Here is a 23,901-nt window from a genome sequence, read left to right on the forward strand (position 1 = left end):
ATTAGTTTTGCAATTCAGTTTGGCATTTCAATGCAAATTTCTTGTGCTCTTTAAATTTGAATTCCGTTCAATGCGAGTCGCAAATTTGCATTTAAATTGCATTCCGCCAGCGAGAGGGGCAAACGGTTTTCCGGCACCAAAATTTGTTGACATTCAAATATGGCATATTTCCGAATTGAGCAGAAATTATTGAACAATTAAGAGCAAACGTTAATGGGCCCATAAAACAATTTAATATTTTTCATTAGCGTAGCAAAAGACCCAGCATATATACAAGTATATAAACATATTTATATGTATGTACATAATGAATATTTATTGATAAATTGAGCCAACGGCTGGCTGAAAGTGTGTGCTGAGCGTTAGGTAATTTCCACGTATTTCTTACATTTTCAATCAACTCAAAGCGGCTTTTCACATTTTTCTCTGCCACTTGACGTCATCAAGCTGAATATAAGAAAGGGGCAAAGAAATATTTTCGTTCCGTTTCGCGATAATTCGCCGTAAGACGACACAAGCTAAAAAAAAATATGGAAAAGCATTCCCAGAAATAGCTTTAGAATGTAGTCAAGTAGCTTAAAGTAACTCGGGAAGCGCTGGCTGGCTGATGCTGGCATTAACAGGTAACAGGTAGCAGGTAGCGGGTAATAGGTAAGACAAAACCGAAACTTTGTCGCCAGGTTACTTGCAACACGCACAAATCACGTGGCTGCCACAACTGCAGGAGGAGCAGCAGCTATATATACATATATATACGTGTGTGTGTGTGTGTGTGGAGGCGTTCATTTAGCATTTTGGCATGTCTTTGGGCCGAGAGTCGTGTGCCAAAAATAATTTATTTACTTTTGTATTTTATATATAAGCAATGTCTCTCTCTCCCTTCCACTCACTTTTCCTCTCTCTCTCTCACATTTTCAGTCTTGTAATTTTGTTAATATTCATATATTTGGTCGCGTCTGTTTGGCTTTTACTAATACATTTGTGTATATATTTATGCGCTTGTGTGCGTGTGTGTGTGTGTGCTTTATCTTGACTGCTGTCTTGTGCACAGCAGATGCTGCCTTTGTGTGTCTTCGTCGAGAGATTGAACAATGATAATAGAGAGCCAGTTGTCGGGGCAGTTAAGCAAGTTGAATGTCTTACAAGGCACAGTAAAACTAAACAGGGCATTGTTAAATCGCTGCCCTTAAAGCTTGCTCTGCCAAGGCTTTTGCCTTGGACTTTATCAAATTTTGATTAGCTCAATGCAACTTAAGCAGCAATAAAGTTAAGGAAGCCATTCAGCTATATAGATATAGATATAGATATAGTTATAGATATATATCTTTATCTCTTTCAGTAATTCCAGCATTTGCAAAACATTATCTAGAAATATTCATAATTTATAGTAATTGAATGGGATGTACCATATTTTAGTATACTTTTTTCTTAGCTAATTAGGTCATATGGATTGTAAAATTTATGAATCACTAGATGAAAAGATCTGTCAAGCATATGTGTCTTGTTCTCAATACCTATATAATTCCATATTGCACATGAGATTTATTTCTAGCACGCGTCCTTGCCGGAAATTGCGAAAGTTCAGCGAGGCAATTTGTGTGAGGGGCATAATTTAGTTTTATATGAACAATTAAACACGCCAAATTAATTTACATGCTGTGGGGAAATGTGTAGGAAATGTAAGGCCAGCTCAAGTGAAACAGTTCGCAGTTATTAACATGTGCCCAGGTGCGAAGCAGCCAACAGCCGAAATGGCAAATATACTTTATACGATCCTCAAATGGAGATTAACGATGGCCCACGACTTGCCAGCGCCAATCGCTGTTTCACGAAACACGCGCGGTTTCTACTACAAAAGCCGGGGCACAGCAAATGATTTGCAAAATTTTCTGCCTAACGAAAATGGTTGAAATATTTTGCACACAAATCAAATATCGCAGCGAAATGAAAATGCAAAATAAACAAAACAATGAATAGAGCAGGATCACCAAAGAGAGGTGAGCAGCAAACGGTGGCTGCTTGTGGGCTATGCTGGGATAATTATATCATTATTTATTGTACACGTAGCATAACCAAAACAAATATTGAAATCAAGCTGTTGTAATTAAGTGGAAATTAAGCGTTAGCCAGACCAAGTAGCAGCAGGTGTGCTGCGCTAGCCAATGAATGAATGTCTGGATGTGTAAGTGCATGTGTGTGTGTGTGTGGGTGTGCGAGTGTGTGCAGTGACCTTGACAAATGGTTGGGCTTGCTCGGTCAATTTACACGCTCCATTTGGCCGAACATGCAGTGCCTTCTGTCAGCTGCCCACTAATTCTGTGCCCATTTCCGATTATTTATAGAGCACTTGGGCATAACGCCCGATTTGAACCACACGCAGTCACAGCAGCCACAGCGACCGAACCACTTGGAGCTGCTGCCAACGCAGTCGAGTCTACGCAAATCGACCAGCCTGCTGGTAAGTGAAATGAAATGCCTTTATGCCCCATACCATAGACACAACTATAAGCGTAGCTAGCCCATATCCATATCGAAATCCCAAATCCAGCATACTTATTAAATACTTATCAGCAAATTAAATGAAATAATGGCCCCGTTGCCAATTTAAATGCCATAAATGCGCAAAAAATAGAATCCATTAGAGTATTTCGTTTAGGTCATTCCTATAAATTGGTACTCGCATTCGCATTCGGCCAGGAATCCGTTGTTTACTTAGCCGAGACAAAAGTGTAAACAAGAAAGTAACATTAAAATCGCTCATTTCACGCTTATGAAAGCCCCGTGACTATGTAAAAATATTTTATATAAATAAATAAATAAAATCGCAAAGTCGAACAAATATTTTGAGAAGCTGTAAAAATTGGATTTTTTATGAGTATTAGCTTAAAAGATATACAAAAATATTTAGATGCAGACAACAAAAAATGTTGCATAAACAAAATACTTTCGAAATACCAATTTATTTAGATTTAGATATTAAACATCCAATTTTAAAATAATATTCATATTTTATTCGACAAGCAGTGCGACGTGGACGACAAATCCGCAGTTTCTCCCTCATCGCCGCGCACTGAGATATCCCAGCTGAAGGACCAGCTGGAGGCGCAGGCGCAGCAGACCCGTCAGGCACTTGGACAATTGATGCTGGTGCGCGAACAGCTCATCTCGGAGACTAATGCGCGCATCGAGGCGCAGGTGAGTGACACAATAACCAAATTATCATAATATAAAAAATGTACTAACACTCCATCTCTATCTTTTCTCTCTCTCTCTCTCTCTCAACCTCTCCCTTTCTCTTTCTCTATCTCGCTCTCTTTCAGGCGCGCACGCAGCAGCTGCTGCAACAGAATCGGGAGCTGCTCGAGCATTTGGCATCGCTGGGCGCTTACAACGAGCAGCAGACAGCGGGTCTGACCTCTGCGAACATCGGCATGGCACCACAGGTGAGTCCATATTTGAGTACACCCCATAGCTGTATCTATATTTATATGCATAAGTATTGTGATCCCTGAACGTGCCGAGTTAACTTGAGAGTTTATGTTCATTTGCCCCAGTTGCCGTAAACAAACTGCGCTTTAATTTATGCCTTCATAATTTGGTTGCCTTCATTATTCGGAAATTAACACAATTTATGAAAGAAAAATAAATAAGAATTCTGGGTGCTCGGCGAGCCCTATGCATGTTTATTTTACTTTGCTGCCCGATCCGCCCGTTCTCCCGATTTGCGTTTTCTTTTGCACGTTTTATTGATTGTTTGTTGTTCGTTTGCTGTTCTTGTTGTTCTTGTTGTTCATTGATTAAGTTAAGCTGCAGAGTTAATGACTTGCGATACCCTTTCCAACAGCAGCAGTCACAGCTGCAGCTGCTGCTCCAGGCGACCAGCAACAACAACAACCTGGCCACCATCAACCAGCAGATCAACAATCTGGGCAACATCAATCAGCAGTTGACCTCGCTGAGTCACCAGCTCAGCGGCCTCAATCAGCAGAGCCAAAATCTACAGAATCTGCAGAGTCTGCAGCAGACATCGTCCACGTCCACGGCGCAGCAGTCGCAACTGACGCCTCCGACGCCGCCGCTGACGTCTGGTGGCGGCGCCAGTGGCAGCAATTCATATCCCTCGATGAGCCAGCTGCAGACCATCAGCAATCAGCTGCAGCAGCAGCAACAGCAGCAGCAGCAGGATGCACTGTCCAAGGATCTGTTTCAGGTCAACCAGGAGCTGTTGAATCGCCTGCAGGCAATGAATCTTAATGCGAATGCTGCGCAGCAGACGCAGACACAGACGCCATCGGCCTCGCCGCACAATTCCTACTTCTTCGTGAATCCGCTGTCCTGCACGCCAGCCACGCCCAACAACAATGCAGCGGGCGGATTCAATTTTCTGGCCTCGGCGAGCGGAATGAACGCCGGCACGTTGACACCGTCGCCGTTGGGCACGCTGACACGCAACTCATTTGCCGGCAGCTCCATGCTGAACGACGACCTGCGTCTGAGCATAGAGCAGAATCTGAACAACCTGGAGGAGCAGCTGAAGGTGGCCGTGTCGAATGGCAATTTGGCTGGCTTGGCCTGCGGCGGCTCCTCAAGCACCAGAGACACGAGTCGCAGCTCCTCCACATTGGATTCACCGTCGTCGCCGCGTCAACGCAGCTGTAATAATAATATCAGCCCGAGCAGCAGCAACGGCAATAACAACAACAACAACAACGGGAATGGCAATGGCAATGGAGGCAACAATAACAATTCAAGAGAAACCCGCTTCAATACCGTGCTGCTGCGTGTAACGGATGAGGCGGGTCATCAGCGTAAGCTATCGGCCACGCCCAGTTTTATAACACGCAGCACCAGCGAAAAGGTGCCCAATCGCAGCCAAATGATGAGCCAAGTGCAGCGCACCGCCTGGGCCAGGCACACCACCAAGTGAGCGGGACGCCAACAAACACTGAGAGTGGACCAGCTCTTAGCTACAGATAGTCAAATTAAGTTAAGGTTGTCTGAGAGTGTGTGAATGAGTATGAATATGAGTATGAGTATGAGTATGAGTATGAACATGAGTTTGAGTATGAGTATGTGAGCGTTTGAGTAACAGTATTAAATAATAGAGCTCAACTTGTTTATTAGTTTGCATTTTAAGTTGTTCGAAATTCTAGTCCTGCCTCTTTTTCAAAGTGAACAGAAGAAGATACTACAACTGCAGCATATCATGAAATAAATAAATAAATATACATACATAATATATTTAAATATACACAGAAATATATTAATTAACTATGAAAGTATTTGCTCTTCCCTTTAAAGTGTCAAAGTAAATAGTTGCTAAGCTCTGAAAATTATTTTAGCTAAAATCTATTTAGTGAACTGTTGTTATGTAAATGTTATGTTTATGCAAAACTCTTCCACAAATGTTTGCTCAACAAATCTAAAAAAGGCTCAATAATTATAAACATTATGTGAACGAATTTCGTAAACAAACACAAAGTTAATTTGATTGCAGCAAATGTTCAATGTATAATATACAATTTAATTTATCAACTAAACTTTAAGCTACAAACAAATCAATACAGGCAAACAACAAGCAACAACAATAAAATATAAAAAGCATATAAAACAATTAATTTCTATATGGAAAAAAATTCCAAATATTCTCAATATATTATCATTATGTTCATTAATAATTGTCACTTTTCGCAGCGTAGGACAATTTCACTAATGAGTTTTACATCGGCAGCGAGCGAAAAAAAGCATTGCATACTTTCGAGCGCAGTGAATAAAAAATCTGCTGCATACTTTCCAGCGCATTTGTATTACGCATACACCACGTTGGATAATGAACGGCCGAGCAGGCAGTGCATAAATTTAGAGTGATAAATGAAAAACGAAGGCAAGCAGAGAGTGCAGCAATGAGAAAACGAACAGAAAAAAAAACAAGTGTCGCCGTTTTTCACTTTTCTTTCTTAGGCTCCCCCTCCCACACTCCCGCTTCCCTCTCCTGTCGTCTTTGGTGTTGGTGGACAGCAATTTGCGCACATAACTCATTTGCATAAATTTTCACACTGACTTTTTGTTTATGCCCGACTCATTTCCACAGCTCTCGTCGACGGCCAAAGTGGCCCGCTGGTTTCAACAGCTGCCCTGGCACACCGCCTCCCTGTCCCGCCCCGAGAGCGGCTTCGTCTCGGGCGATTCGCGCTCTGAGAAGTATCAGGAGGATCATTTCTATGGCGGCATGGTGAAGGAAACGGATGATTTATGCGATGAATTTCTGCTCGTCGAGGGCAGCAGCACCATTTGGACTAAGTTGAGCGCCAAAAAACGTCGTAAATTGCTTGGCATGCGTTTGGGCAAAGTGACAACATTTTAACTTCAGCTCCCTGCCAGCCGTAATGTGTGCGTTTATTAGCTGTTAAGTGCGTTTTTTTTAAGCATAGCCCTAGGTAACGGAGCTTTTATCAAGCCAAGTAGCCAGTTACTTATACATATATATATACACAAACTTAGGTTAGCGAGTATGAAAATCAATAGACTAAATGACCAAATTAACCCAAAACGAACGACATGCTCATTGAAATGCCATGAACATACACAAACACGCACTCACACACGCTCGAAGAGTTAAGATCAAAGCAAGATACAAGTAGTAAATAGCCGTAGACGTAAGTCAATTAGCGAGCATAAGGCTTAAGCTCAATGTGTATTTAAGTATTAATAAACTAAGTAAAAGTATTTGGCATGTAAGACACAGACACAGACACAGACAAGCACACACACACACACTCACACACAAATAAAAGGCAGGTAAACAAGCGGACGTTCAATTCAGGAAGACAAGCTATTCATTATGCGGACAAAGCGAACGCATTTATCAAACGCCTGCTTGGCTCCAACGAAACAAAAACGAAACGAAACGAAACATCATAAAAGCACCGCAATTGCTGCTTAACTTGGCCAACTTTTCATGTTTGAGAAAAACTGGTTATTAAGCTAAGCAAACACAACATGCAAAAAGAGCAAACCGGGTGCTCCGAGTGGCAGCCGGAAAATGGAGAGAGCTGCAGCAGCTGCCTGCCGGATTTGCCTGCTGGAAACTGAATGGTTAAGTAAATAAGCCAAGCAAAACACAACATACATGAACACACTTACACACACACACACACCTTGGCTCACTGGAGTAGCACCAGGAGCCGCAGCAGCTCAAATGTTTGCTATTCACACATTTTTCAGCATGAAACATTTTTATGCATAAATCGATTTTACTTTTATGCGGCCCTCGTTTTGTGTGCGAGCGATTTTTGGGCGACACTCTATAAATTTACGCCGTCGGGCTATGCGGCGTATACGTGATTGCCGCAGCTGGAGTGGATTTAAACGGACAGCCAGAGCAAGCCGGCGTAGTAACACGGATCAAACCAGCTTAAAGATCGAGTGCAAAGTAAAACGATTTGGGCTGCACTCAACACTTTGACATCATTGAAAGTTTAATGAAATAAGTTAGCATTTAACATATATGTAGAACTTTAATAAGGCGCATTCAGCAGAGAATTCAGCGGGAATTCCCTGCTAAATGCGCCTTAGTGCTATAGTAAGTGACGATTTCCCTAACGATTTTAAGCTATCTATAATTAAAGAAGTTTGGAAATTTTTAAACGAGATTTTAAATGTTTTAGTTAATTTATGCAACAATTTTTGAGACTGAAACTTAAATTTGTACTAAGCATAAATAGAAAACGCACACACATACACATACAATCGCATTTGTTTTTATGTACAAGTGAATCATTCCAAGCGCATTTTACACAACTATCTAATAATAGATTAATTCCATTTTATGTTTTTAAGTTCTGCCACAGAATAAAGTGAGTAATAAAAACTAAACGTACATGCAGTTTTTAATTTGTTATTGTTGTTGCTGTTGCACACTTTGCTGTTCAATTAATTTAACGTGCTGGGCATGTAATGGAGCCAAGCGTTGCATATCAGCTGGACGCTGAGGGGCGGGCAACAGGACATGGGACATGGCACAGCAAGTGGGCTTGGCTGGCAGCTGGCAGCTAACAAGCGCACTCATGCGCTTGGTCATTGGGCGGCCAGTGGGCGTACATCGTATATTGAAAATTAGAAAACCCACCCAAGGCGACTTATGTGTGCGGTCATAATTACAAACGACGACATTTGTGGGCGGTGCGGGGGCGATGCGGGGCAGCGCTCTGACTAAAAGCAAAAGAAGCGCACTAATGGAGCGCATGAAAATGAAAAATGAAAAGCGCGACATGCGATATTTTCACTTTTTACTTTTGTAATATTATTTTTTGTTTTTTTTTTTTGTTTGTTGGTTTTTGAAACTTTTTGGGGCACAGGCAGCGGACATAATTATACAGAGCTAAAAGCCATGTAAATGTGTAGGCAGCGCGACGACCCTGAAAACAGGAAGTCCACACACACACTCATACACACATACGTATTTATAGACACGCATAGAGTGAGCGCACAACATGAAGAACATGTGAGCTATGTGACAGCAACAAGAAACAGTTGAAAGTGCCACGTGTCCTGTTGTGTCCTGTGCTTCTGCCAACGTCATTCACATTCACATTCGCACATTCACTGGCACATTCACATTCACATTTATTGCGTGGCTTCAACGCCAACGTCGACGCGTTTAATTCACATTTTATTTTCGCTGCTGCTGCGGCTGTCGACTGGGCGCGTAATTGTTGCTTCCCTCGACCAGGACAGGGATATAGTACGTTCGCGTTGGCGCTGCACAGCGGACGTGTGCGCGGCACTCAGTGAATTCGCCAGAGCAACCAAGCCGACCATGCATAGCCAGTCGACGGACAACGCGGAGCCATCGATGGCCAACGCAGCGCTGGATTCGGCCGACTCCATGCGCAGCACACCAGCCGCCGAGCCGCGTCGTCCCAAGCCTGGCATACTCCGCTTGGACATCAGCAAACCACGGCGTTCATCAGGTGGTTCTGTGGACTTTCGTTGCGTGAGTGGTGCTGCTGGTGCTGCTGGTGCTGCTGGTGGCGGCGGAGGTGGGGGCAGCAGCGCCAACGTTACGGGCGCCAACAGTGAGGTAAGTGAACATGATTTACTATACACCAGGGAGTGCTTACGATTTGGCCAGAGCACGTGCAGACCCACAGGCCACACAAGAGCTGCCAACGGCAACAACAACGGGCCAAGCGCAGATATTTATATACGGATAAAAAGAGTCACCGAAAATCGCTTAACTTGGCCACAACTATTGAAGCTTGACCCTGCTAAAAGACCTTATAAAAGTCCTAGTCACACTTTATGATACTCATTGTCAGCCACTTTAGCAAAATAGGGTATATAAAGCTAATAGCTTAATTACCTGGGCATAGAAGGGCGTTGAGCAAACAGGTCGAGAGGCTTGCCCACGCATTGTCACGCTCACTCATTATGGCTTAATTGCTTAAGTGGAATCTCAGTAAGCCGGACGTCAGCTGGCTGACCCATTAGTTGTCATAGAGGCTTTCGGAAAAACATGTTGTCTACTTTACTTTAAGCTTTAAAAAAAAAAGTACAAAAACGCACAACACTATTTTTCAACGGAGCAAATACTAAAAACCAATAGAAATTCTTAGCGCAATGGCGGGGGAAGCGGGAGATGTGACATCGATGAATTTTCTGACCGGCAGCAGCTTTGAGGGATCGTGGAACTCCTCGGTGCGTATGATGGATGGCTTTGGCAGCTATCGTTATCCGGACGGCAGCGAGTATAGGGGCAGGTTTTCGAATGGCAAATTCCATGGCTTCGGCCACCTGAAGCTGGCCCCGCCCTATCGCCTCACAATCAAGGGCGAGTTCAAGAACGGCAAACTGGTGAACGTTGAGGATATGTGGTTCAGCGATGGCTTGCATGTGAAGGGCTCCTTCGAGAACGATCAGTTTGTGAGCGATGAATGGGACTATTTGACGCCGAGCGATCGTCGCTATCAGGCGGAGCGGCACTATGGCCAGCAGCCAGTGGGTCCCACGGCGTATCTGACCAAGAGTTTGCCGCCACGACAAGTGCCGGCAAAGTGCTTCGATGTAGAGGAGGGGCTCTACAATTCTGCCTCTGGCTGGCTGTTCGATAGGGAGCCGCCATTTACAAAGGCCCTTTACATTGGCTGCGCGCAGGAGAGGGATTGGATAATGCGGTACTGTCGTACCCAGCCGTTTGCGGACTTTATAGAGCCGCTGCCCAGTTTTTGCAGGGATATTGTCAAGAACAATCTGGAAACTGAGTTGGGCCAACTGAAGGACATCGCCATCTACGCACCCAACCAGGAGATCAATCGCAGTCGCTACTTCCCCAAAGTGTGCCACGAGAAGCTGCCGGTGGACACAGAGCAGCCGCGATATGAGCGCCCGTCATTCCAAATGCTAAACGCCACCGAGCTCTGCCTGGACGATCACATCGCCAAGGAGCAGGTCAAAGCGGAGGAGCACAAAACAGCGTGGATAAACAGTCGTGAGACCGGCACAATGCCACCAATGCCAAGGGATCGCGTGTGGACGAGCAGCTCAGATCCGCGAGGCGGCGACTCTGGCGTCTCCTGCACCATCTCCAAGAGCATGTCGGAGAAGAACCTCAAAACGAACGTGAGAACCTACTACGAAGCGGCGATGGAACTGGCGGGCAAGAAGCATGCCGAAAGCTTGTACGTGGTCCAATCGAACATGAAGCGTCCGGCTAGCTTTGCGGACATACGTCAATCAGTGTTTGAATTTTAATATCAAGTATGATTCAATTAAGTTTCCAAAGTAAATTCAAGTAGAAATAAAAACAATCGGGAATTATAATATAAAATATTTTGATATACAAAATAAATGTTCGTCGTGAAGGAATAAGTGAAGATTGGTTTCAATATAGTATTGCAATTTTTTGTATAAAAAGGAAGAAAGGTTAGGGCTGTCATTCTTATATAAAGAAATATGTATGTGCTGTAAGGTATACCATATTTGGTATCTAAAATATGATAAGTTTTCTTATGCATGACAGTTTTAGAAACGTAATGTCCACCCGAATAATACTTTTTCAACATTGGATGAAAATCTGTCAATCAAATTGAAAACTCACCCTGATAACAAGTTAAATGTAAAATAGAAATACAAAAAAATTGGCTTTCTGGTTTGAACATTTTGACACTTCAAGTTGTGAAAATAATAATTAATATTAACACGAATATAAGCAAATATAAATATACTATATTGCACAAATGGATAGACTAGCAGCTAGATCATCGAAAACGTCGGGCGTGCTGACCGGCTCCAAGTTCTATGGCAACTGCGACGAGCTCGGCATGCAGAACTATGGCCTTTACGTCTACCCGGATGGCACCAAGTACTTGGGACAGTTCCACAACAATCGGTTTCATGGCAACGGAACTATCCAGCTGCCGCATCCCTACTGTCTGTACTTCTCAGTGCTGCATCAGCATGGCAAGCTGTTGCACATATTCCGGATTAGCTTCAGCGATATGCTGCAGGTGCAGTTCAAGATAACGGATCACGGCCTCAGCTTCAAGGACTGGAACTATTGCACGGCGGAGGATCGTCGCTTCAATGAGGAGCGTTTGGAGGATGCGATGGGTCCGACGACTGACTCAGAGCCGCCGAAACGGCTGCATCGCAACATATTCGATCTGGGCTTTGGCGAGCTGAGCGACAAAGGCATGCTGAAGAATATACCGCCACACATATCCGAATCGCACAGCGTCTACTTGGGCTGTCGCAAGGTGCGCCGCTGGATTCGCGAAAACTGTCGCCATGGACCGCTCAAGGGCAAGCATCTCAAGCAGGAGGTGCTGGCCAAGTTTGCACGCCAAATTATGCGTAACAATTTAGAGAGCGCCCAGGAGCTAAGCTCCCATCCGGTCCCATCGATGGTGAAGAAGACAGCGCACAAGTACAGAATATGTCGACGCTCGAGGAGTGCGGATAGCTCTAACTCGGCCAAGGAGGTGCGCTTGCATCTGGCCAACACCAGCATGAGCTGCAGCTCCCTCATGGATCATACGGTGAAGCATGGGCCCCAATACAAGCGGGTGTCCACAAGAAACTATCCCATTCGGCGCTCGAAAACGGAGGAGGACGTTTGCCGCTTGAACTAATCACCAACCACTAATCTTTGTTGGAACTTGTATGTTGATATTTATTCATATGCTGTACACGGCTAACCCAAATTTCATAGTGCCCAAGCTGAACATCTTTTCAGGTCAAAGCCATACGCCAAATATATTGCATTGCCTCGGGCGTAAACCATGTTTGGGCGTTTGATTTATGGCGGGCACCTCAAAACTGCAATCGAACATGGGAAACCACTTAAAACACACACACACACACACACACAACTATAACTATAACTTGTGGGTGTGGCATTTGGGTCAACGGGTCTCACTCTCGCTCTCTCTATCTCTCTCTGTGTCTGTCTGTCTCACTCTCACTCTTAATCTCTGGCCAAAGACATTTGCAAATGCCGTTGCACCTGTCACAGAGGCTAATGAACCCATAAAACCCACCAAATTATGCTACACGTGCGACATGATTTCCAGTTACAGCGGGACGAAGCATAAAGGGATTGGCTGTCAGCCAGCGGAGGAGGGGGAAGGGGGCAGCCATGTCTGTTCTGGCACGCACAGATAAATTTGGACGTTAATTAAAAAGCCATGGCAGGCGGAACTTCATTTAATTAAAAGGACAGTCGAAAAAGTCTAAGGATAGTAAAATCTGGTAAAAAGCGCTTTCGCTTTCGCTTACGGTAAAAAACATGAAAGCGAGAGCGAAACACGGCAAACGACTAAAAGTTATATGAAAACATATTTCAATAGTGGGCGCGTCCTATGCTCGTCTCTTTGTATGAGTATTCATGTATGTGTGTGTGTGTGTGTGTGCGTGTGTTTGTTGCTATTGTAATTGGCGATTTTCTTTATCAACCCTTGCATGTTTGATTTTCATTTACATGCCAGGCCAGTCGGCTAGCCTGGCCAAGAATACAACGTGACTCAATCCGAGCACAGACACACACACACATGCAGACACACACGCATACACAGACAGTGCTTTGTCGACCATCTAAATGAACATTCAATGTCCTGGCTGGTCGCCTGACTCCTTGGTTTGGCCAACTGGTTACGCCTGGCGTTGTTATCACATGCCGCTGGCGATTTTAGCGCTCATTCGTCTTCGTTCCAACTGGGCGAGGAAGTCAACGAGTGGTCAGCCCGAGCGTCCTGCGTGCCCCGACCCTTTTCCTACCTCAATACCGATGCGCGTGTCTATGTAAATTCCATGCCATGTATGTGTGTGCGTTTTGGGCACGTTTTGGCTTTGATAAGTCCGGCGTACATGGGTAGGGTTCGGTTTGGTTCTTTGCGCTTCATTCATATTCATTCATTATTAGAAAAAAATTCGCTTGGCGCTTAGCGTTCGCTGGCTCGCTCGCTCTTCAACCTGTCTTGGCAGAATGTCTGAGCGTGTGTGTGTGTGTGTGTGTGTTACGGTGTCGCGTTGTCCTTTTGATGTCCTGTTTGTGCGGCTTTGCTGGTTCGACCAGTTCGCTAAGCCGTTCAGTCTGCGCTTAAGGCTGCTCCAAAGCGTTACGACAGCACAACTAGCAAATATACAAAAAAAAATAAAAATTCATTTCTCGGCACGAAATTGAAAAGAGCAAAATCTTAAAGATTAAAGACTTATACATTTAGTTATAGTAAGAAGCAAAGTGAAGACCCGAAAGTATTTGCAATGTGCCTTAGATAAATAATAAGAATATTCAATATATACACCATATTTAATTGTGAACGTTTTCGATAAGCGAAGAGTGGGAGCTTAATTAAAATTCAACAATTCGTAGAACAACTCGGGCGTTACTTCTCCACATCAATTATCCGTGACGTGGGCGCCGCCATGCGATTGGGATAAGGGCGGCTGGCAAATGCAGAGCAGCGCCGACGAGCGTCGAGAATATTATAAAGGACAGAGGGGCAGACGGTGAGTTCAAATGAAAGTCAATTCCGAGAAACGGTTTAAGGTTCGAGCTCTTCATCCCCCTAGAACTGCATCGCAGGACGATAACAGATCCTATGAACTGAACGGTAGGCGAGACGAGGCAGCTCACCACTAATAGCTCCCACTTAATTGTAATTACTTCCCACAATTTTCGCCTGTTTTCGGTGTGCACAGATTTGCACGCACAGAACCAAAGCAGCGACGTCGACAGCAACCATCAGCAGGACTCGCCGTACGACCAGCAGCGAAATGGCGCCGTCGATGCTGATGATGACGAGGAGGACTACTCGATTTCCGTATCGGCGATAATGCAGAGACGTGCCAGTGTGCGTGGCTACAGAGGCAAACGTGGCAGTCGCAATTCGCGCCGAGCATCGAGTCCCATGGATCACGTGCTGGACAGTGTGGAGCGGCGGCGCTCCAGTGTTTATACCACAAGCTCAGGCAAGGCTCAGACCAATAAATGCTTTCAAAGATTTGCCTTAACTTGCTGCTCTCCAGTGGCTAATCAGAGTATGTGTGTGTGTGTGTGCGTGTGTGATTAGCTGACGGGAGAGAGGCAGTTGTAGTTATTGCAGCAGCTACGTGCGCCCATTTAGCGGCACGTGGCTAACGTGGCGTATGTGTAATGTTTACATTGCTTTTGCTTTTGCTTTTGCAGAGGAGGGCACCAATCAGGAGTCCACGCAGGAGCAAATCTTTGAGAATATACGCCTACACAAGGAGGTCATACAGTCGGTCAAGCTACAGCCATGGCCCATACGCAAGAAGCTCAAGCTGGTGCGCCAGGTAGGCAGCCCTCGCCCTGGCCAAACTAGGCCAAAAGCTGGGCGCGTCGCATTTCACGCCTTAGCCTCAGCCTGCCTTAGTGGCCCATTAAATTCACAGCAAATATTTCGATTTCATGTGTCAATCTTTTCTCGCCCTCTTGTCCATGTTTTCCATGTATTTTTTATTTCTTTCCCTTCGACTCTTTTCCTTTTTTGCTTTTCTATTCTATTTCACCTGGCATTTTTAATGATGTTGACAGGCAAAAACGTATGTGGCACGCCACGAGGGCGCGCTGCAGGAGCGCTTTGCCATGTCACGCAGCACGAGAGATTTGTGGGCGAGGTTTAAAATTTTAATGGCAGCGGTAAGTAAAATCTTTCAGCACTCCAGACCACACACACACACACACACATAGTTGCATATGTTGGCCTGCAATTATGGCTTGGCTTGGCAAACACTTTGCTCGGATGGAAATGCTTGCCCCGATCCCATTACCCGACTGTCCAAACAAGTGTCCTGCATATATTTATGCTTTGCACACAATTTATGGAGCGCAGATAAATCAAGAGCTCCATAATTCACAAAAACTTGTCGACACATCCAGCAAACGCATATTCTGTGTACACATGGAAACCAATTAAAATACCAAATCGACAAGACTGGAGTCGAGCTCAAGGCAGTCACAGTTCTCTCTCTCTCGCTCTCTCTCTCTCTCTCTCTCTCGCTCTCGCTCTAACTACATATCCATTTGCAGCGCTGGCGGCACTGGAAAAGGGAGACCGCCAGCTTTCTCACAGTGCTCATACCCTGGGAGCTGCGCATCAAGGAAATCGAATCGCATTTCGGCTCCGGCGTCGCATCCTACTTTACATTCCTGCGCTGGCTCATGTGGGTCAACATTATGATAGCCATACCGCTGGTGGCCTTTGTCATTGGACCGGAGGTGAGTCCACGCTCCCAACTGAATATTCTCATGGGATATTTATATATTCCCCCTCTCTTTCTCTCACACTCTCTATATGTATGTATGTTTTCAGTACTTTGCCACCAAACACGATGAAGCGGATCCGCGCAAACGCATGTCCGAGCCCGAATACAAAGTGGCTGGGAATCTGTTTACATTCTGGGAATTCGAGGGCTATCTGAAGTATTCGCCCATGTTTTATGGGTAAGCAGAGAGTGTAGGATTTTAAATAAAACACGAGTATTGCGAAGCTCTGTCCTTATCCTGACATCTTACTTCCGGTTTCTAGTTATTACTCGAGCACTTCCGGCATCAGCGCATCCGGCTACAAGTTACCTTTGGCTTACTTCCTAACTGCCGTCCTGGTCTACATCTACAGCTTTGTGGCCACGTTGCGCAAGTGAGTACTGGGAGCGGGCCGGGACACTTCATTAAATCTTTGGCCATCGAAGCCACAAAAGCAAACCGAATGCCAAAAGTGGTCGTTAATTAATTAAACCGAACATCGCGCTGATTAAATAATACAAATCTTGTCTCTAGGCGTGTCCAGCACAAGAAACAGCCAAAACTTTTTCCGTTTCGCCCATCGGCCGAAACTTGGCCATTATGAGTTACGCACGCACGCAGTCGGACACGAGACACGAGCCACAAGACGGTGGGGCAGTGCGGCTGATGGGGCACAGTTGAGCTGGGGAGCGTCTGTGCTTGTTTCGTTTAATGGCTTTGTCGGCATTATGTTGATTTCGTAATTGAACAAAGTAGCAATGTCAACAGCGTGGATGCCGGCACTGACCTTGCCACTTGCCACATTCCACTTGCCACTTACCACTTACCGCTTGCCAGTGGCGCAGCCAGCCACATGTTGGTGGCACGTGCGCGGCATGCGTGAATCGTACTCATATTTATGTGGCATTAGTCTCTGTCTGGGATTTGTGCGCCAATTATGTTTCGCAGGCAGCTAACACAAAAACTTTTCGCTCTTTTATCTTTTATCTGCATTGACAGGATGGCTGAGAACTCGCGCAATTCGAAACTTTCCTCGAAGGATGATGAGTGTGTGTTCTCCTGGAAGCTGTTCACCGGCTGGGACTTTATGATTGGTAAGTAGCATGCCCCTCGAGTGCCGTTATTACAGCAGCTTAACGCACCAACACATCGACACACACTCACACACCAACACACACACCAACACAGGGCACGCAGAGACGGCGCATAATCGCATCGCATCCGTTGTGGTTGGCTTCAAGGAGGCGCTGCTCGAGGAAGCTGAAAAGAAAAAGGATAATCGCAAGTAAGTCGAAAGGAAATCAGCGTCAATCGCAGTTTATAATTGGAGTCTTACGCTCGCAGCTGGCGCGTTATCCTGCAAAGGATACTGGTGAACATTTTGGTCATGGGCTTGCTGGGATTATCAGGTGCCACAGTCGTATTGCTGGTGAATCAGTGAGTCTCTTCGCCTTTTCGCCAGCCAATGCACTTAATTATAACTGACTATTTCATTCGGCAGTTCCGAGGACCTGGCCAAGCATGACAATTGGCTTAGCCGCAACGCGGTGAACGTGACGATGACGCTGCTCTCGTTCTTCCTGCCAATGATTTTCGAGGCACTGGGCTTGTTCGAGAACTGGCATCCCAGGCAACAGTTGCGTCTGCAGCTGGCCCGGTAAGCCACCAGGAAATCTCTTTAATACCATGCCATTCACTAATCCATTTACGTCTCTCCTGCTGCACCACCACCATCCAAGCATCATGATACTGAACATGCTGAATCTGTACTCGCTCATGTTCTCGTTCATCTACAAGATTACCAGCAAGGAGAAGCCGCTGCAGCTGCTGAAGCAGGAGAACGATACCAACACCCAGGAGCTGCACAGCCTGATGAGCTCCATTGCGGCGCTCCGTGCGATGACAACGACCACGCCCATCTACAGCGACAGCACCTCGGATGGATCTCTCGACGACCTGACGACGACTGGGCTGCCCTGGGGCGCCGACGGTGCGGGCACCACTGACTCACTCTACTCGAGCACAGCTCTGGGTGCTGCGTTGGTATCCGCTGTGCAGAGGCTCAAGTGCTATAACATAACTATAAAATGCTCAAAACCCAGACATCTGTGGATAACCTCGAAAAACATAACAACCACATTGATGTTACTCAATATGTCAACCACAGCGATATTGCCAACAACCACACCCAGCACCACGGAAGCAACGACAACCACTTGGTCAACTCTGCCACCAACAACTACAACAGAAGCGACTACAATACCAACTACACTTCCCTGGACTACTTTGCCAACAACGACCACAGAGGCGACAACACCAACCACACCAACAACAACAACAACAACACCCACATCAACAACGACAACGACAACAACTACAGCAATGCCATCAACAACAACAAGCACTACTCAAACTATGACAACAACAACAACAACAACGACCACCGAATCGCCATTCACCACGGATGAGGACTCAGCCTATGATTATGGCAGTGATGAGCCAGAGCTGGACTCCTCAACCACAACGACAACACCGGCCCCAGGCAACGACAGCTACTTCAACTACGTCGATTACTTCGAGGGCGCCGAGCTGGCCGATCCAGACGAAGACTATCAGTCAACCACCGAGGAATCTGATGATCCACTGGCTCAGGTGCTGGAGCAAGTGAATGAGCCGTCAGCGAATACACGGAAAAGAAGAGCTGTGCCCGAGCCACCCGTTTGGCATGCGAGCAAATACAGTCGACGATATCGCAATGATACGAGACCTAATTCGGCCACAGCCACAGAGCCGTCAACAGCCGCCAGCACGCCAAGCAGCAGACCCACATACGTTCCTCCGTATAGGCCGCCGAAGAGAGTTCTCAGCGAAGAAGAGTGGAATCGCCTGTTGAGTCAGGTGCGTGGAGGACGCAGCCGAACAACGACAACCACAGAACGGCCCACCACAACCACAACGACGTCTACAACCACAACAAAAAGGACAACGACCACCAGAAGGCCCACAACCACCACAGAGGAGCCCACAACCACAGCTACGGACAGCTTCAGCACGGAAGCGAGCAGCACCGAATACAGCACCATCTACAGCCCCACCAGCACCACCGAGGAATTTGAGTACACTGATCGAAATGGGGCCACCATCACGCCCTTTTTTATAGGCGCCAATGATATAGCAGACGTGGGCAGCACCGTCTACTACGATGACGACGAGGATCTGGAATATTGTGTGATAACCGTGTGTCCGAAGCCTGGCGAAGACATCTTTGCGGGCAGCACCACACCCGATGGGTTGGACACCACGCTGAGCGGCGAAGTCAATCATCCGACGACGGTAAAAAAGACCCCGCTGGAACTAAAGATGATGCGGTTGAAGGAAGTTGAGATGAAACTCAAACAAATCCAAATGAACCTGACGACCATGTGCTGGGAGACCTCCCTCGGTCAGGAGCTGTCAAAGGTCATCGTCTTCGATGGGGTAAGTGCTGGGAGGGATGAGGTGGAGCGTAGAGGTTACTTAGCAACAGCCCCGAGCCGACCACAGTTTAAACACGAATTTATCATCATCAGTAGGAGCTATCAATTTCCTTTGCGGCAGTCAAATGCTTCATTTCCGGCACCGGACTCTGCCAGATAAACAGCTGCCACTTGGCACATATCAAAGAGCTATTTAAAGCTAAAATATGATCGAAGTTTATGATAACAACTACAGATACGCAACGCCCAAGCGTGAAATCCCGTTTAGCCAAATTGTGCGGAAAATGCTTTAAAAAAATGTTGTTTTCCGCTTTTCATGTACAAAAATCAAATTTTGGCTGTGCGTGGAGCCACGGCGAAAAGCTACAAAGGGAGAGAGTAGAATAGCGGCAGAGAGAAGAGGGAGAGTGGGAGATAAAAATAAAAATACGTAAGAAGGTTGACGCTGTTAATACAGCTCGACTACGAGATACTCTGTTGAGTGCATAAGAAAATACTCATATAGCTAAGATATTTTTAATAGTTTCATAAAAGTAAAATATTGACTTGGGCTTTAAGATTTTAGCAGCTAACTAAAGTTTGACAGCCGGGTCGTATGTTAACATATTCCACATACCCAGTGGATATGAAAACACGACAAGCAAAGTATTTTATCATACTAATCGCTCTCTGGAGTCTTTTAGCCACCAGACACAGCTGGCAGCCGGCGTCTGGCCAAAAATTTATATCCAATACCCATTTGCATAAGAAACATTTTTGAACTTTTGGCATCGATTTCTCAAGTTTTTCCTTTGTTGAACGAGTGTCGATTGGCCAAGGATTTGATTTTGAACTTCAAGGCTAATCGCCAGCAAATTCATGGGGATCTACAGCCAACTTTTCAGGGTCAATCGGTCTTCACTTTGGGCCTACTTTTTGGCCGTTGCTGTAAACATCTTTGGACGCAGCAGCCAACAATCAACAAAGGAAACAAAAAAAAAAAAAAGGACACACGATGCTGATTATGAACAGATTATTGTTGTTGTTGCTGTTGTTGTCAACTCGACATGGCGGACGTAATCTCTATTAAACGATTTGGGCATATAAATTAAACAATTTACGAGGCTTCAGTTAAGCGCATTTATGCCTTATGCATAACAAAATTTTCAGCTCTGCCCTCGTTAGGGACAAATTGGGTTTAGGGCTTTGCGATTGAGGGCGTTGGGGGTTTGTGGGGATTGTGAGGCTGTGCGGCTTTACGGCTGGGAGCCGAGCACGTGTTCGTGCATGAATTTCGGCTGGGAAATGAATGGGTTTTTCGGTCAGATAGTTTGGGGCAAGCAAATCGGCTATAATCATGGCCTTAGCTGCAGCCAGGCCGGACACGGCAAGACAATGCACAGCGTGCGGTACGTGTGGCGAGCTTTAAGCAGAGGTCAGCCAGTACTTCATTGCAACATGCCCCTAACACACTAATCCTCTTCACCAGCTGATGTCCATCGTGGCGCCATTGTGCATCGACTTCCTGCGTGCGCTCTTTGTGCGATATGTCAATCAAAACTGGTGCTGGGACATGGAGAAAACGTTTCCACAGGTAAGAGATAGCACAGCACAGTCCGACGCCCGCAGTGCAACTCTCAACTCTCGACCTGCTGACTAATGGGTGCGCTTTGTTTTTGTGGCGTCTGACATGCAGTATGGCGACTTTAAGATAGCCGAGAACATCCTGACGTTGATTAATAACCAGGGCCAGGTGTGGATGGGCATATTCTTCTCGCCGGGGCTGGTGCTCATCAACCTTGTCAAGCTGATGATTATGATGTACTTCAGGTCATGGATAGTGCTCACCTGCAACGTGCCCCACGAGGTGGTCTTCAAGTGAGTGCTCCAAGCACCAGGGCTTAGCCTTCATCGGTGGCTTCACTTAATCAATTGCTACTTGCAGAGCGTCCAAGTCCAACAATTTCTATTTATCGCTGCTGCTGACCATGCTGTTCCTCTGCGTGCTGCCCGTGGGCTATGCAATTGTCTGGCTGCGCCCCTCCTGGCACTGTGGCCCGTTCTCGGAATACAATCGCATTGCCGAGTTCATTACGAATACCACTCGAAACGCGCTGCCCAAGTGAGTAGCAATGCAATCAGACAGCCAACCAATCTGGGCTTTACTGGATTTGACTTTCACTCAATCTCTCTCTCTCTCTTTCTGTCTCTTTCTCTCATCAACAGACAACTCCATGAGCCTCTGGACTACCTGACGTCCTCCAGTACCGTCATACCTTTGCTGCTTCTGCTCATTCTCATCATTTACTATCTCATCTCGCTGACGGGCGCACTCCGCGAGGCTAATCAAGATCTGCGCACTCAGCTGCAGAAGGAGCGAGAGGAGGAGCGCAAGAAGATTTTTAAAGTACCCGAGGTTAAGCAGGCGGAACCAACGGCCACCACGCTGACAAATCGCTGGCGCAAGGTGCTCGAAGCCTCCTCGCCAGTGACGCCCACTCAGCCGCCAGATTTCGACACTGAGGAGTACAAGAATCAGGCCAGAAAAGGTGAGCCAAATATTAAGAATTTCACTAAACCGTATATAAGCCTCCCTTGCACCTCTACAGAGCTCATCTCACGCATCATGAAGAAGGCGCTGCGCAAGGGCTCGGCCACCTCGGACGAGGACTCCTTTGTGCGACGCGATGATGATGACACGGACACTGAACACCAAGACTCGCTGCCACACGATGAGGAGCCCAAGGAGAAGCGCTTTGGCATGTCACGCCTGCAACAAATACGGCGCACTCGGAAGCCATCGCTTGTGGACATCGTGCAGATTGCCAAGCAGGAGCGGGCACGTTCCGGTTCCATTGCGGCAGCCAATGCGGCACTGGATGGCGGGGGTGGTGGCGGAGGCAGCAGTCCGGGCACAGGCGTTGACGGCGGCGATGGGGGCGACCACTTTCCCGTGAAAGAGCCGCATCCCAAGAGCCGCTTTAAAGTCGACAAACACGAGAAGAAGGAAAGGGAGAGCTTCAGGGATAAAAGGGACAAGCACAAGCAGCCGCCACACAACGATTCGACGTCACCCAAGCCCAGTGAACATGATGCAGAGACGAATACTCGCGTTGTCAACGAGCGACGCATTAGTTTACTGCGTCGCAAACGAGACAAGGAGGAGCACCCGAAGCCAGCGACGCCGGAACCGGAATCACAGCCACCTCCAGTAATGGGTGCGGAACAGGCCCCACCCGAAAGCCAGTTTCACATTGTTGACGAGAAGAAGCCGGTGGAGCTAGAGGATGAGGAGCAGGAAAAGCCTTACAAGGAATTGCCGACGCCTCCAAAAGAAGGTGGTCACCTGGAAGGCCTGGGCCTGGGCAAGTTTAAGTTCCGCAAACACAGATCGAAGGCAAACAGCGTGGCTGCCAAGCCCGAGCCCGAGGTCTTCAAGTTTGATGAGCAGAGTCTGGAGAAGAGTAAGTCAGGTGAAATACCACAAGTGCCCAGCTCGGAGCACCTGAACAGCGAGCAGGCCAGTGGCAGTGAGTCGCATGCCCTGCCCTCGCCCACGCCCAGCCTGATGCACACTCAGCGCCAGATGAACTCCGAGAAGCTGGCGTCTCTATCACGCCAGGGCCGCAAGAAAATTGGTTCCTTGTTGGCGTTGGTGCGCGAGGCAGTCAACATCAAGAAGGACGACGTGGAGCAGGGCTCCGATGACTCACCAGGACCAACCACGCCCACATACTTGGCATATACACCGCCGCCACCGCCTTCGCTCTTGTCGAGCAATTCGAGCGCCACGGCATTGGAAATGCCACCCACACCGGAGCCAGACTCACCGACACCCAGCGCTCCGCTGCACTTTGGCAGCAGCACATCCTCGGCAGCAAGTCGTCCAACTGTCAAAATAGCCACAGGAGCCGCTGCCTCATGCTCGACGCCTACCTTGGCCACCATGGACGACCTTGAGGAGCTGGATATGCCCGGTCCCATAACGTTTCCCAAACGCAGTGCTTCCCAGCGGCGACGTGCCATGAGAGAAGACTCCCAAAGCTCCATCTGGTCTGATAATATACCAACCATTACCATCAGCACCACCGGCAGCGATGAGTGCATCGTGGACCAGCAGGATCCAGCAACAGCAGCTGCAGCAACCACACCGGCAGCCGCTGTAAATGGACTACCGGAACACAGCGATTCACCTGGACCCACGGTCAACATCATAAAGATCAACATAGAGGACAGCGATGAGCATTAAATCTATTTCCAGAACTCTTTCGCTTAGAAACCAAAAGCCACATAGTCTTCTTCACTAATGAAATTGATTTAGCCTATTTGCAATTTAGCTTAAACTTGTTATAAACAACTTGTTAGCAAAACTCTAATTGTCTATCCAAAACCTATATATATTGAATAAAATAGTTTGCTTTCCTTGAAATCAGATGACATCTCTATTTGCAAAATAAAATGTAGAAGTTAAAGAAATTGATAATTTAATGCATGCCCCATATGTTTCATAGCAGTCAGCTTTTGAGTATGGCTGACAATAGCAGAGACACCAACCGTTTATGGCAGTGGGTCGAAATGTTCGTAAATTGAGAAAGCCAAATATAATATATGAATATATTAATATGAATATATGAAATTTAATTACAAATAAAAATTTAATAATAATTATAATACCCAAAA

The 23,901-nt window shown here is 46.5% G+C and overlaps 4 protein-coding genes across 9 annotated transcripts in view; all 4 read left to right on the forward strand.

Annotated features, from left to right (window-relative positions):
• The window catches only part of LOC108650475 (capon-like protein), a 46,241-nt gene extending 38,366 nt beyond the window's left edge, over positions 1 to 7,875 (forward strand). For 2 of the 6 annotated variants that reach the window (XM_018099628.3, XM_018099626.3), the window contains 4 exons: positions 2,343 to 2,458; positions 3,025 to 3,195; positions 3,321 to 3,443; positions 3,848 to 5,618. In XM_018099628.3, coding sequence (XP_017955117.1) covers positions 2,343 to 2,458; positions 3,025 to 3,195; positions 3,321 to 3,443; positions 3,848 to 4,927 — 1,490 coding nt within the window. In that variant the 3' untranslated portion in view covers positions 4,928 to 5,618. Of the gene's footprint in view, positions 1 to 2,342; positions 2,459 to 3,021; positions 3,196 to 3,320; positions 3,444 to 3,844; positions 5,619 to 6,091 lie in introns of those variants that run through there. The other 4 variants (XM_018099629.3, XM_030386474.2, XM_030386478.2 and 1 more) reach the window with 4 other exon arrangements.
• Positions 7,876 to 8,582: 707 nt separating this feature from the next.
• Positions 8,583 to 23,901, forward strand: Tmc (Transmembrane channel-like). The gene is made up of 19 exons (XM_030386464.2): positions 8,583 to 9,082; positions 13,871 to 14,007; positions 14,071 to 14,111; positions 14,200 to 14,469; positions 14,687 to 14,814; positions 15,056 to 15,160; positions 15,551 to 15,739; positions 15,834 to 15,964; positions 16,050 to 16,160; positions 16,766 to 16,860; positions 16,955 to 17,051; positions 17,111 to 17,203; positions 17,268 to 17,423; positions 17,506 to 19,243; positions 20,711 to 20,815; positions 20,918 to 21,099; positions 21,167 to 21,343; positions 21,448 to 21,770; positions 21,831 to 23,901. The coding sequence occupies exons 1-19, from the start codon at positions 8,819 to 8,821 to the stop codon at positions 23,468 to 23,470; spliced, it is 5,982 nt and encodes a 1,993-aa protein (XP_030242324.2). The 5' UTR covers positions 8,583 to 8,818; the 3' UTR covers positions 23,471 to 23,901.
• On the forward strand, positions 9,477 to 10,872 carry LOC108650499 (uncharacterized). Its single transcript, XM_018099667.3, has one exon. It carries the CDS (start codon positions 9,622 to 9,624, stop codon positions 10,750 to 10,752), a length of 1,131 nt encoding a protein of 376 aa, XP_017955156.1. The 5' UTR covers positions 9,477 to 9,621; the 3' UTR covers positions 10,753 to 10,872.
• LOC108650503 (uncharacterized) lies at positions 11,061 to 12,282 on the forward strand. Its single transcript, XM_018099673.3, has one exon. It carries the CDS (start codon positions 11,238 to 11,240, stop codon positions 12,129 to 12,131), a length of 894 nt encoding a protein of 297 aa, XP_017955162.1. The 5' UTR covers positions 11,061 to 11,237; the 3' UTR covers positions 12,132 to 12,282.

The sequence above is a fragment of the Drosophila navojoa genome, chromosome 4 (genome assembly GCF_054131105.1).
Source record: "Drosophila navojoa isolate 15081-1374.11 chromosome 4, UAZ_NAV_1.0, whole genome shotgun sequence".
Lineage (NCBI taxonomy): Eukaryota > Metazoa > Arthropoda > Insecta > Diptera > Drosophilidae > Drosophila > Drosophila navojoa.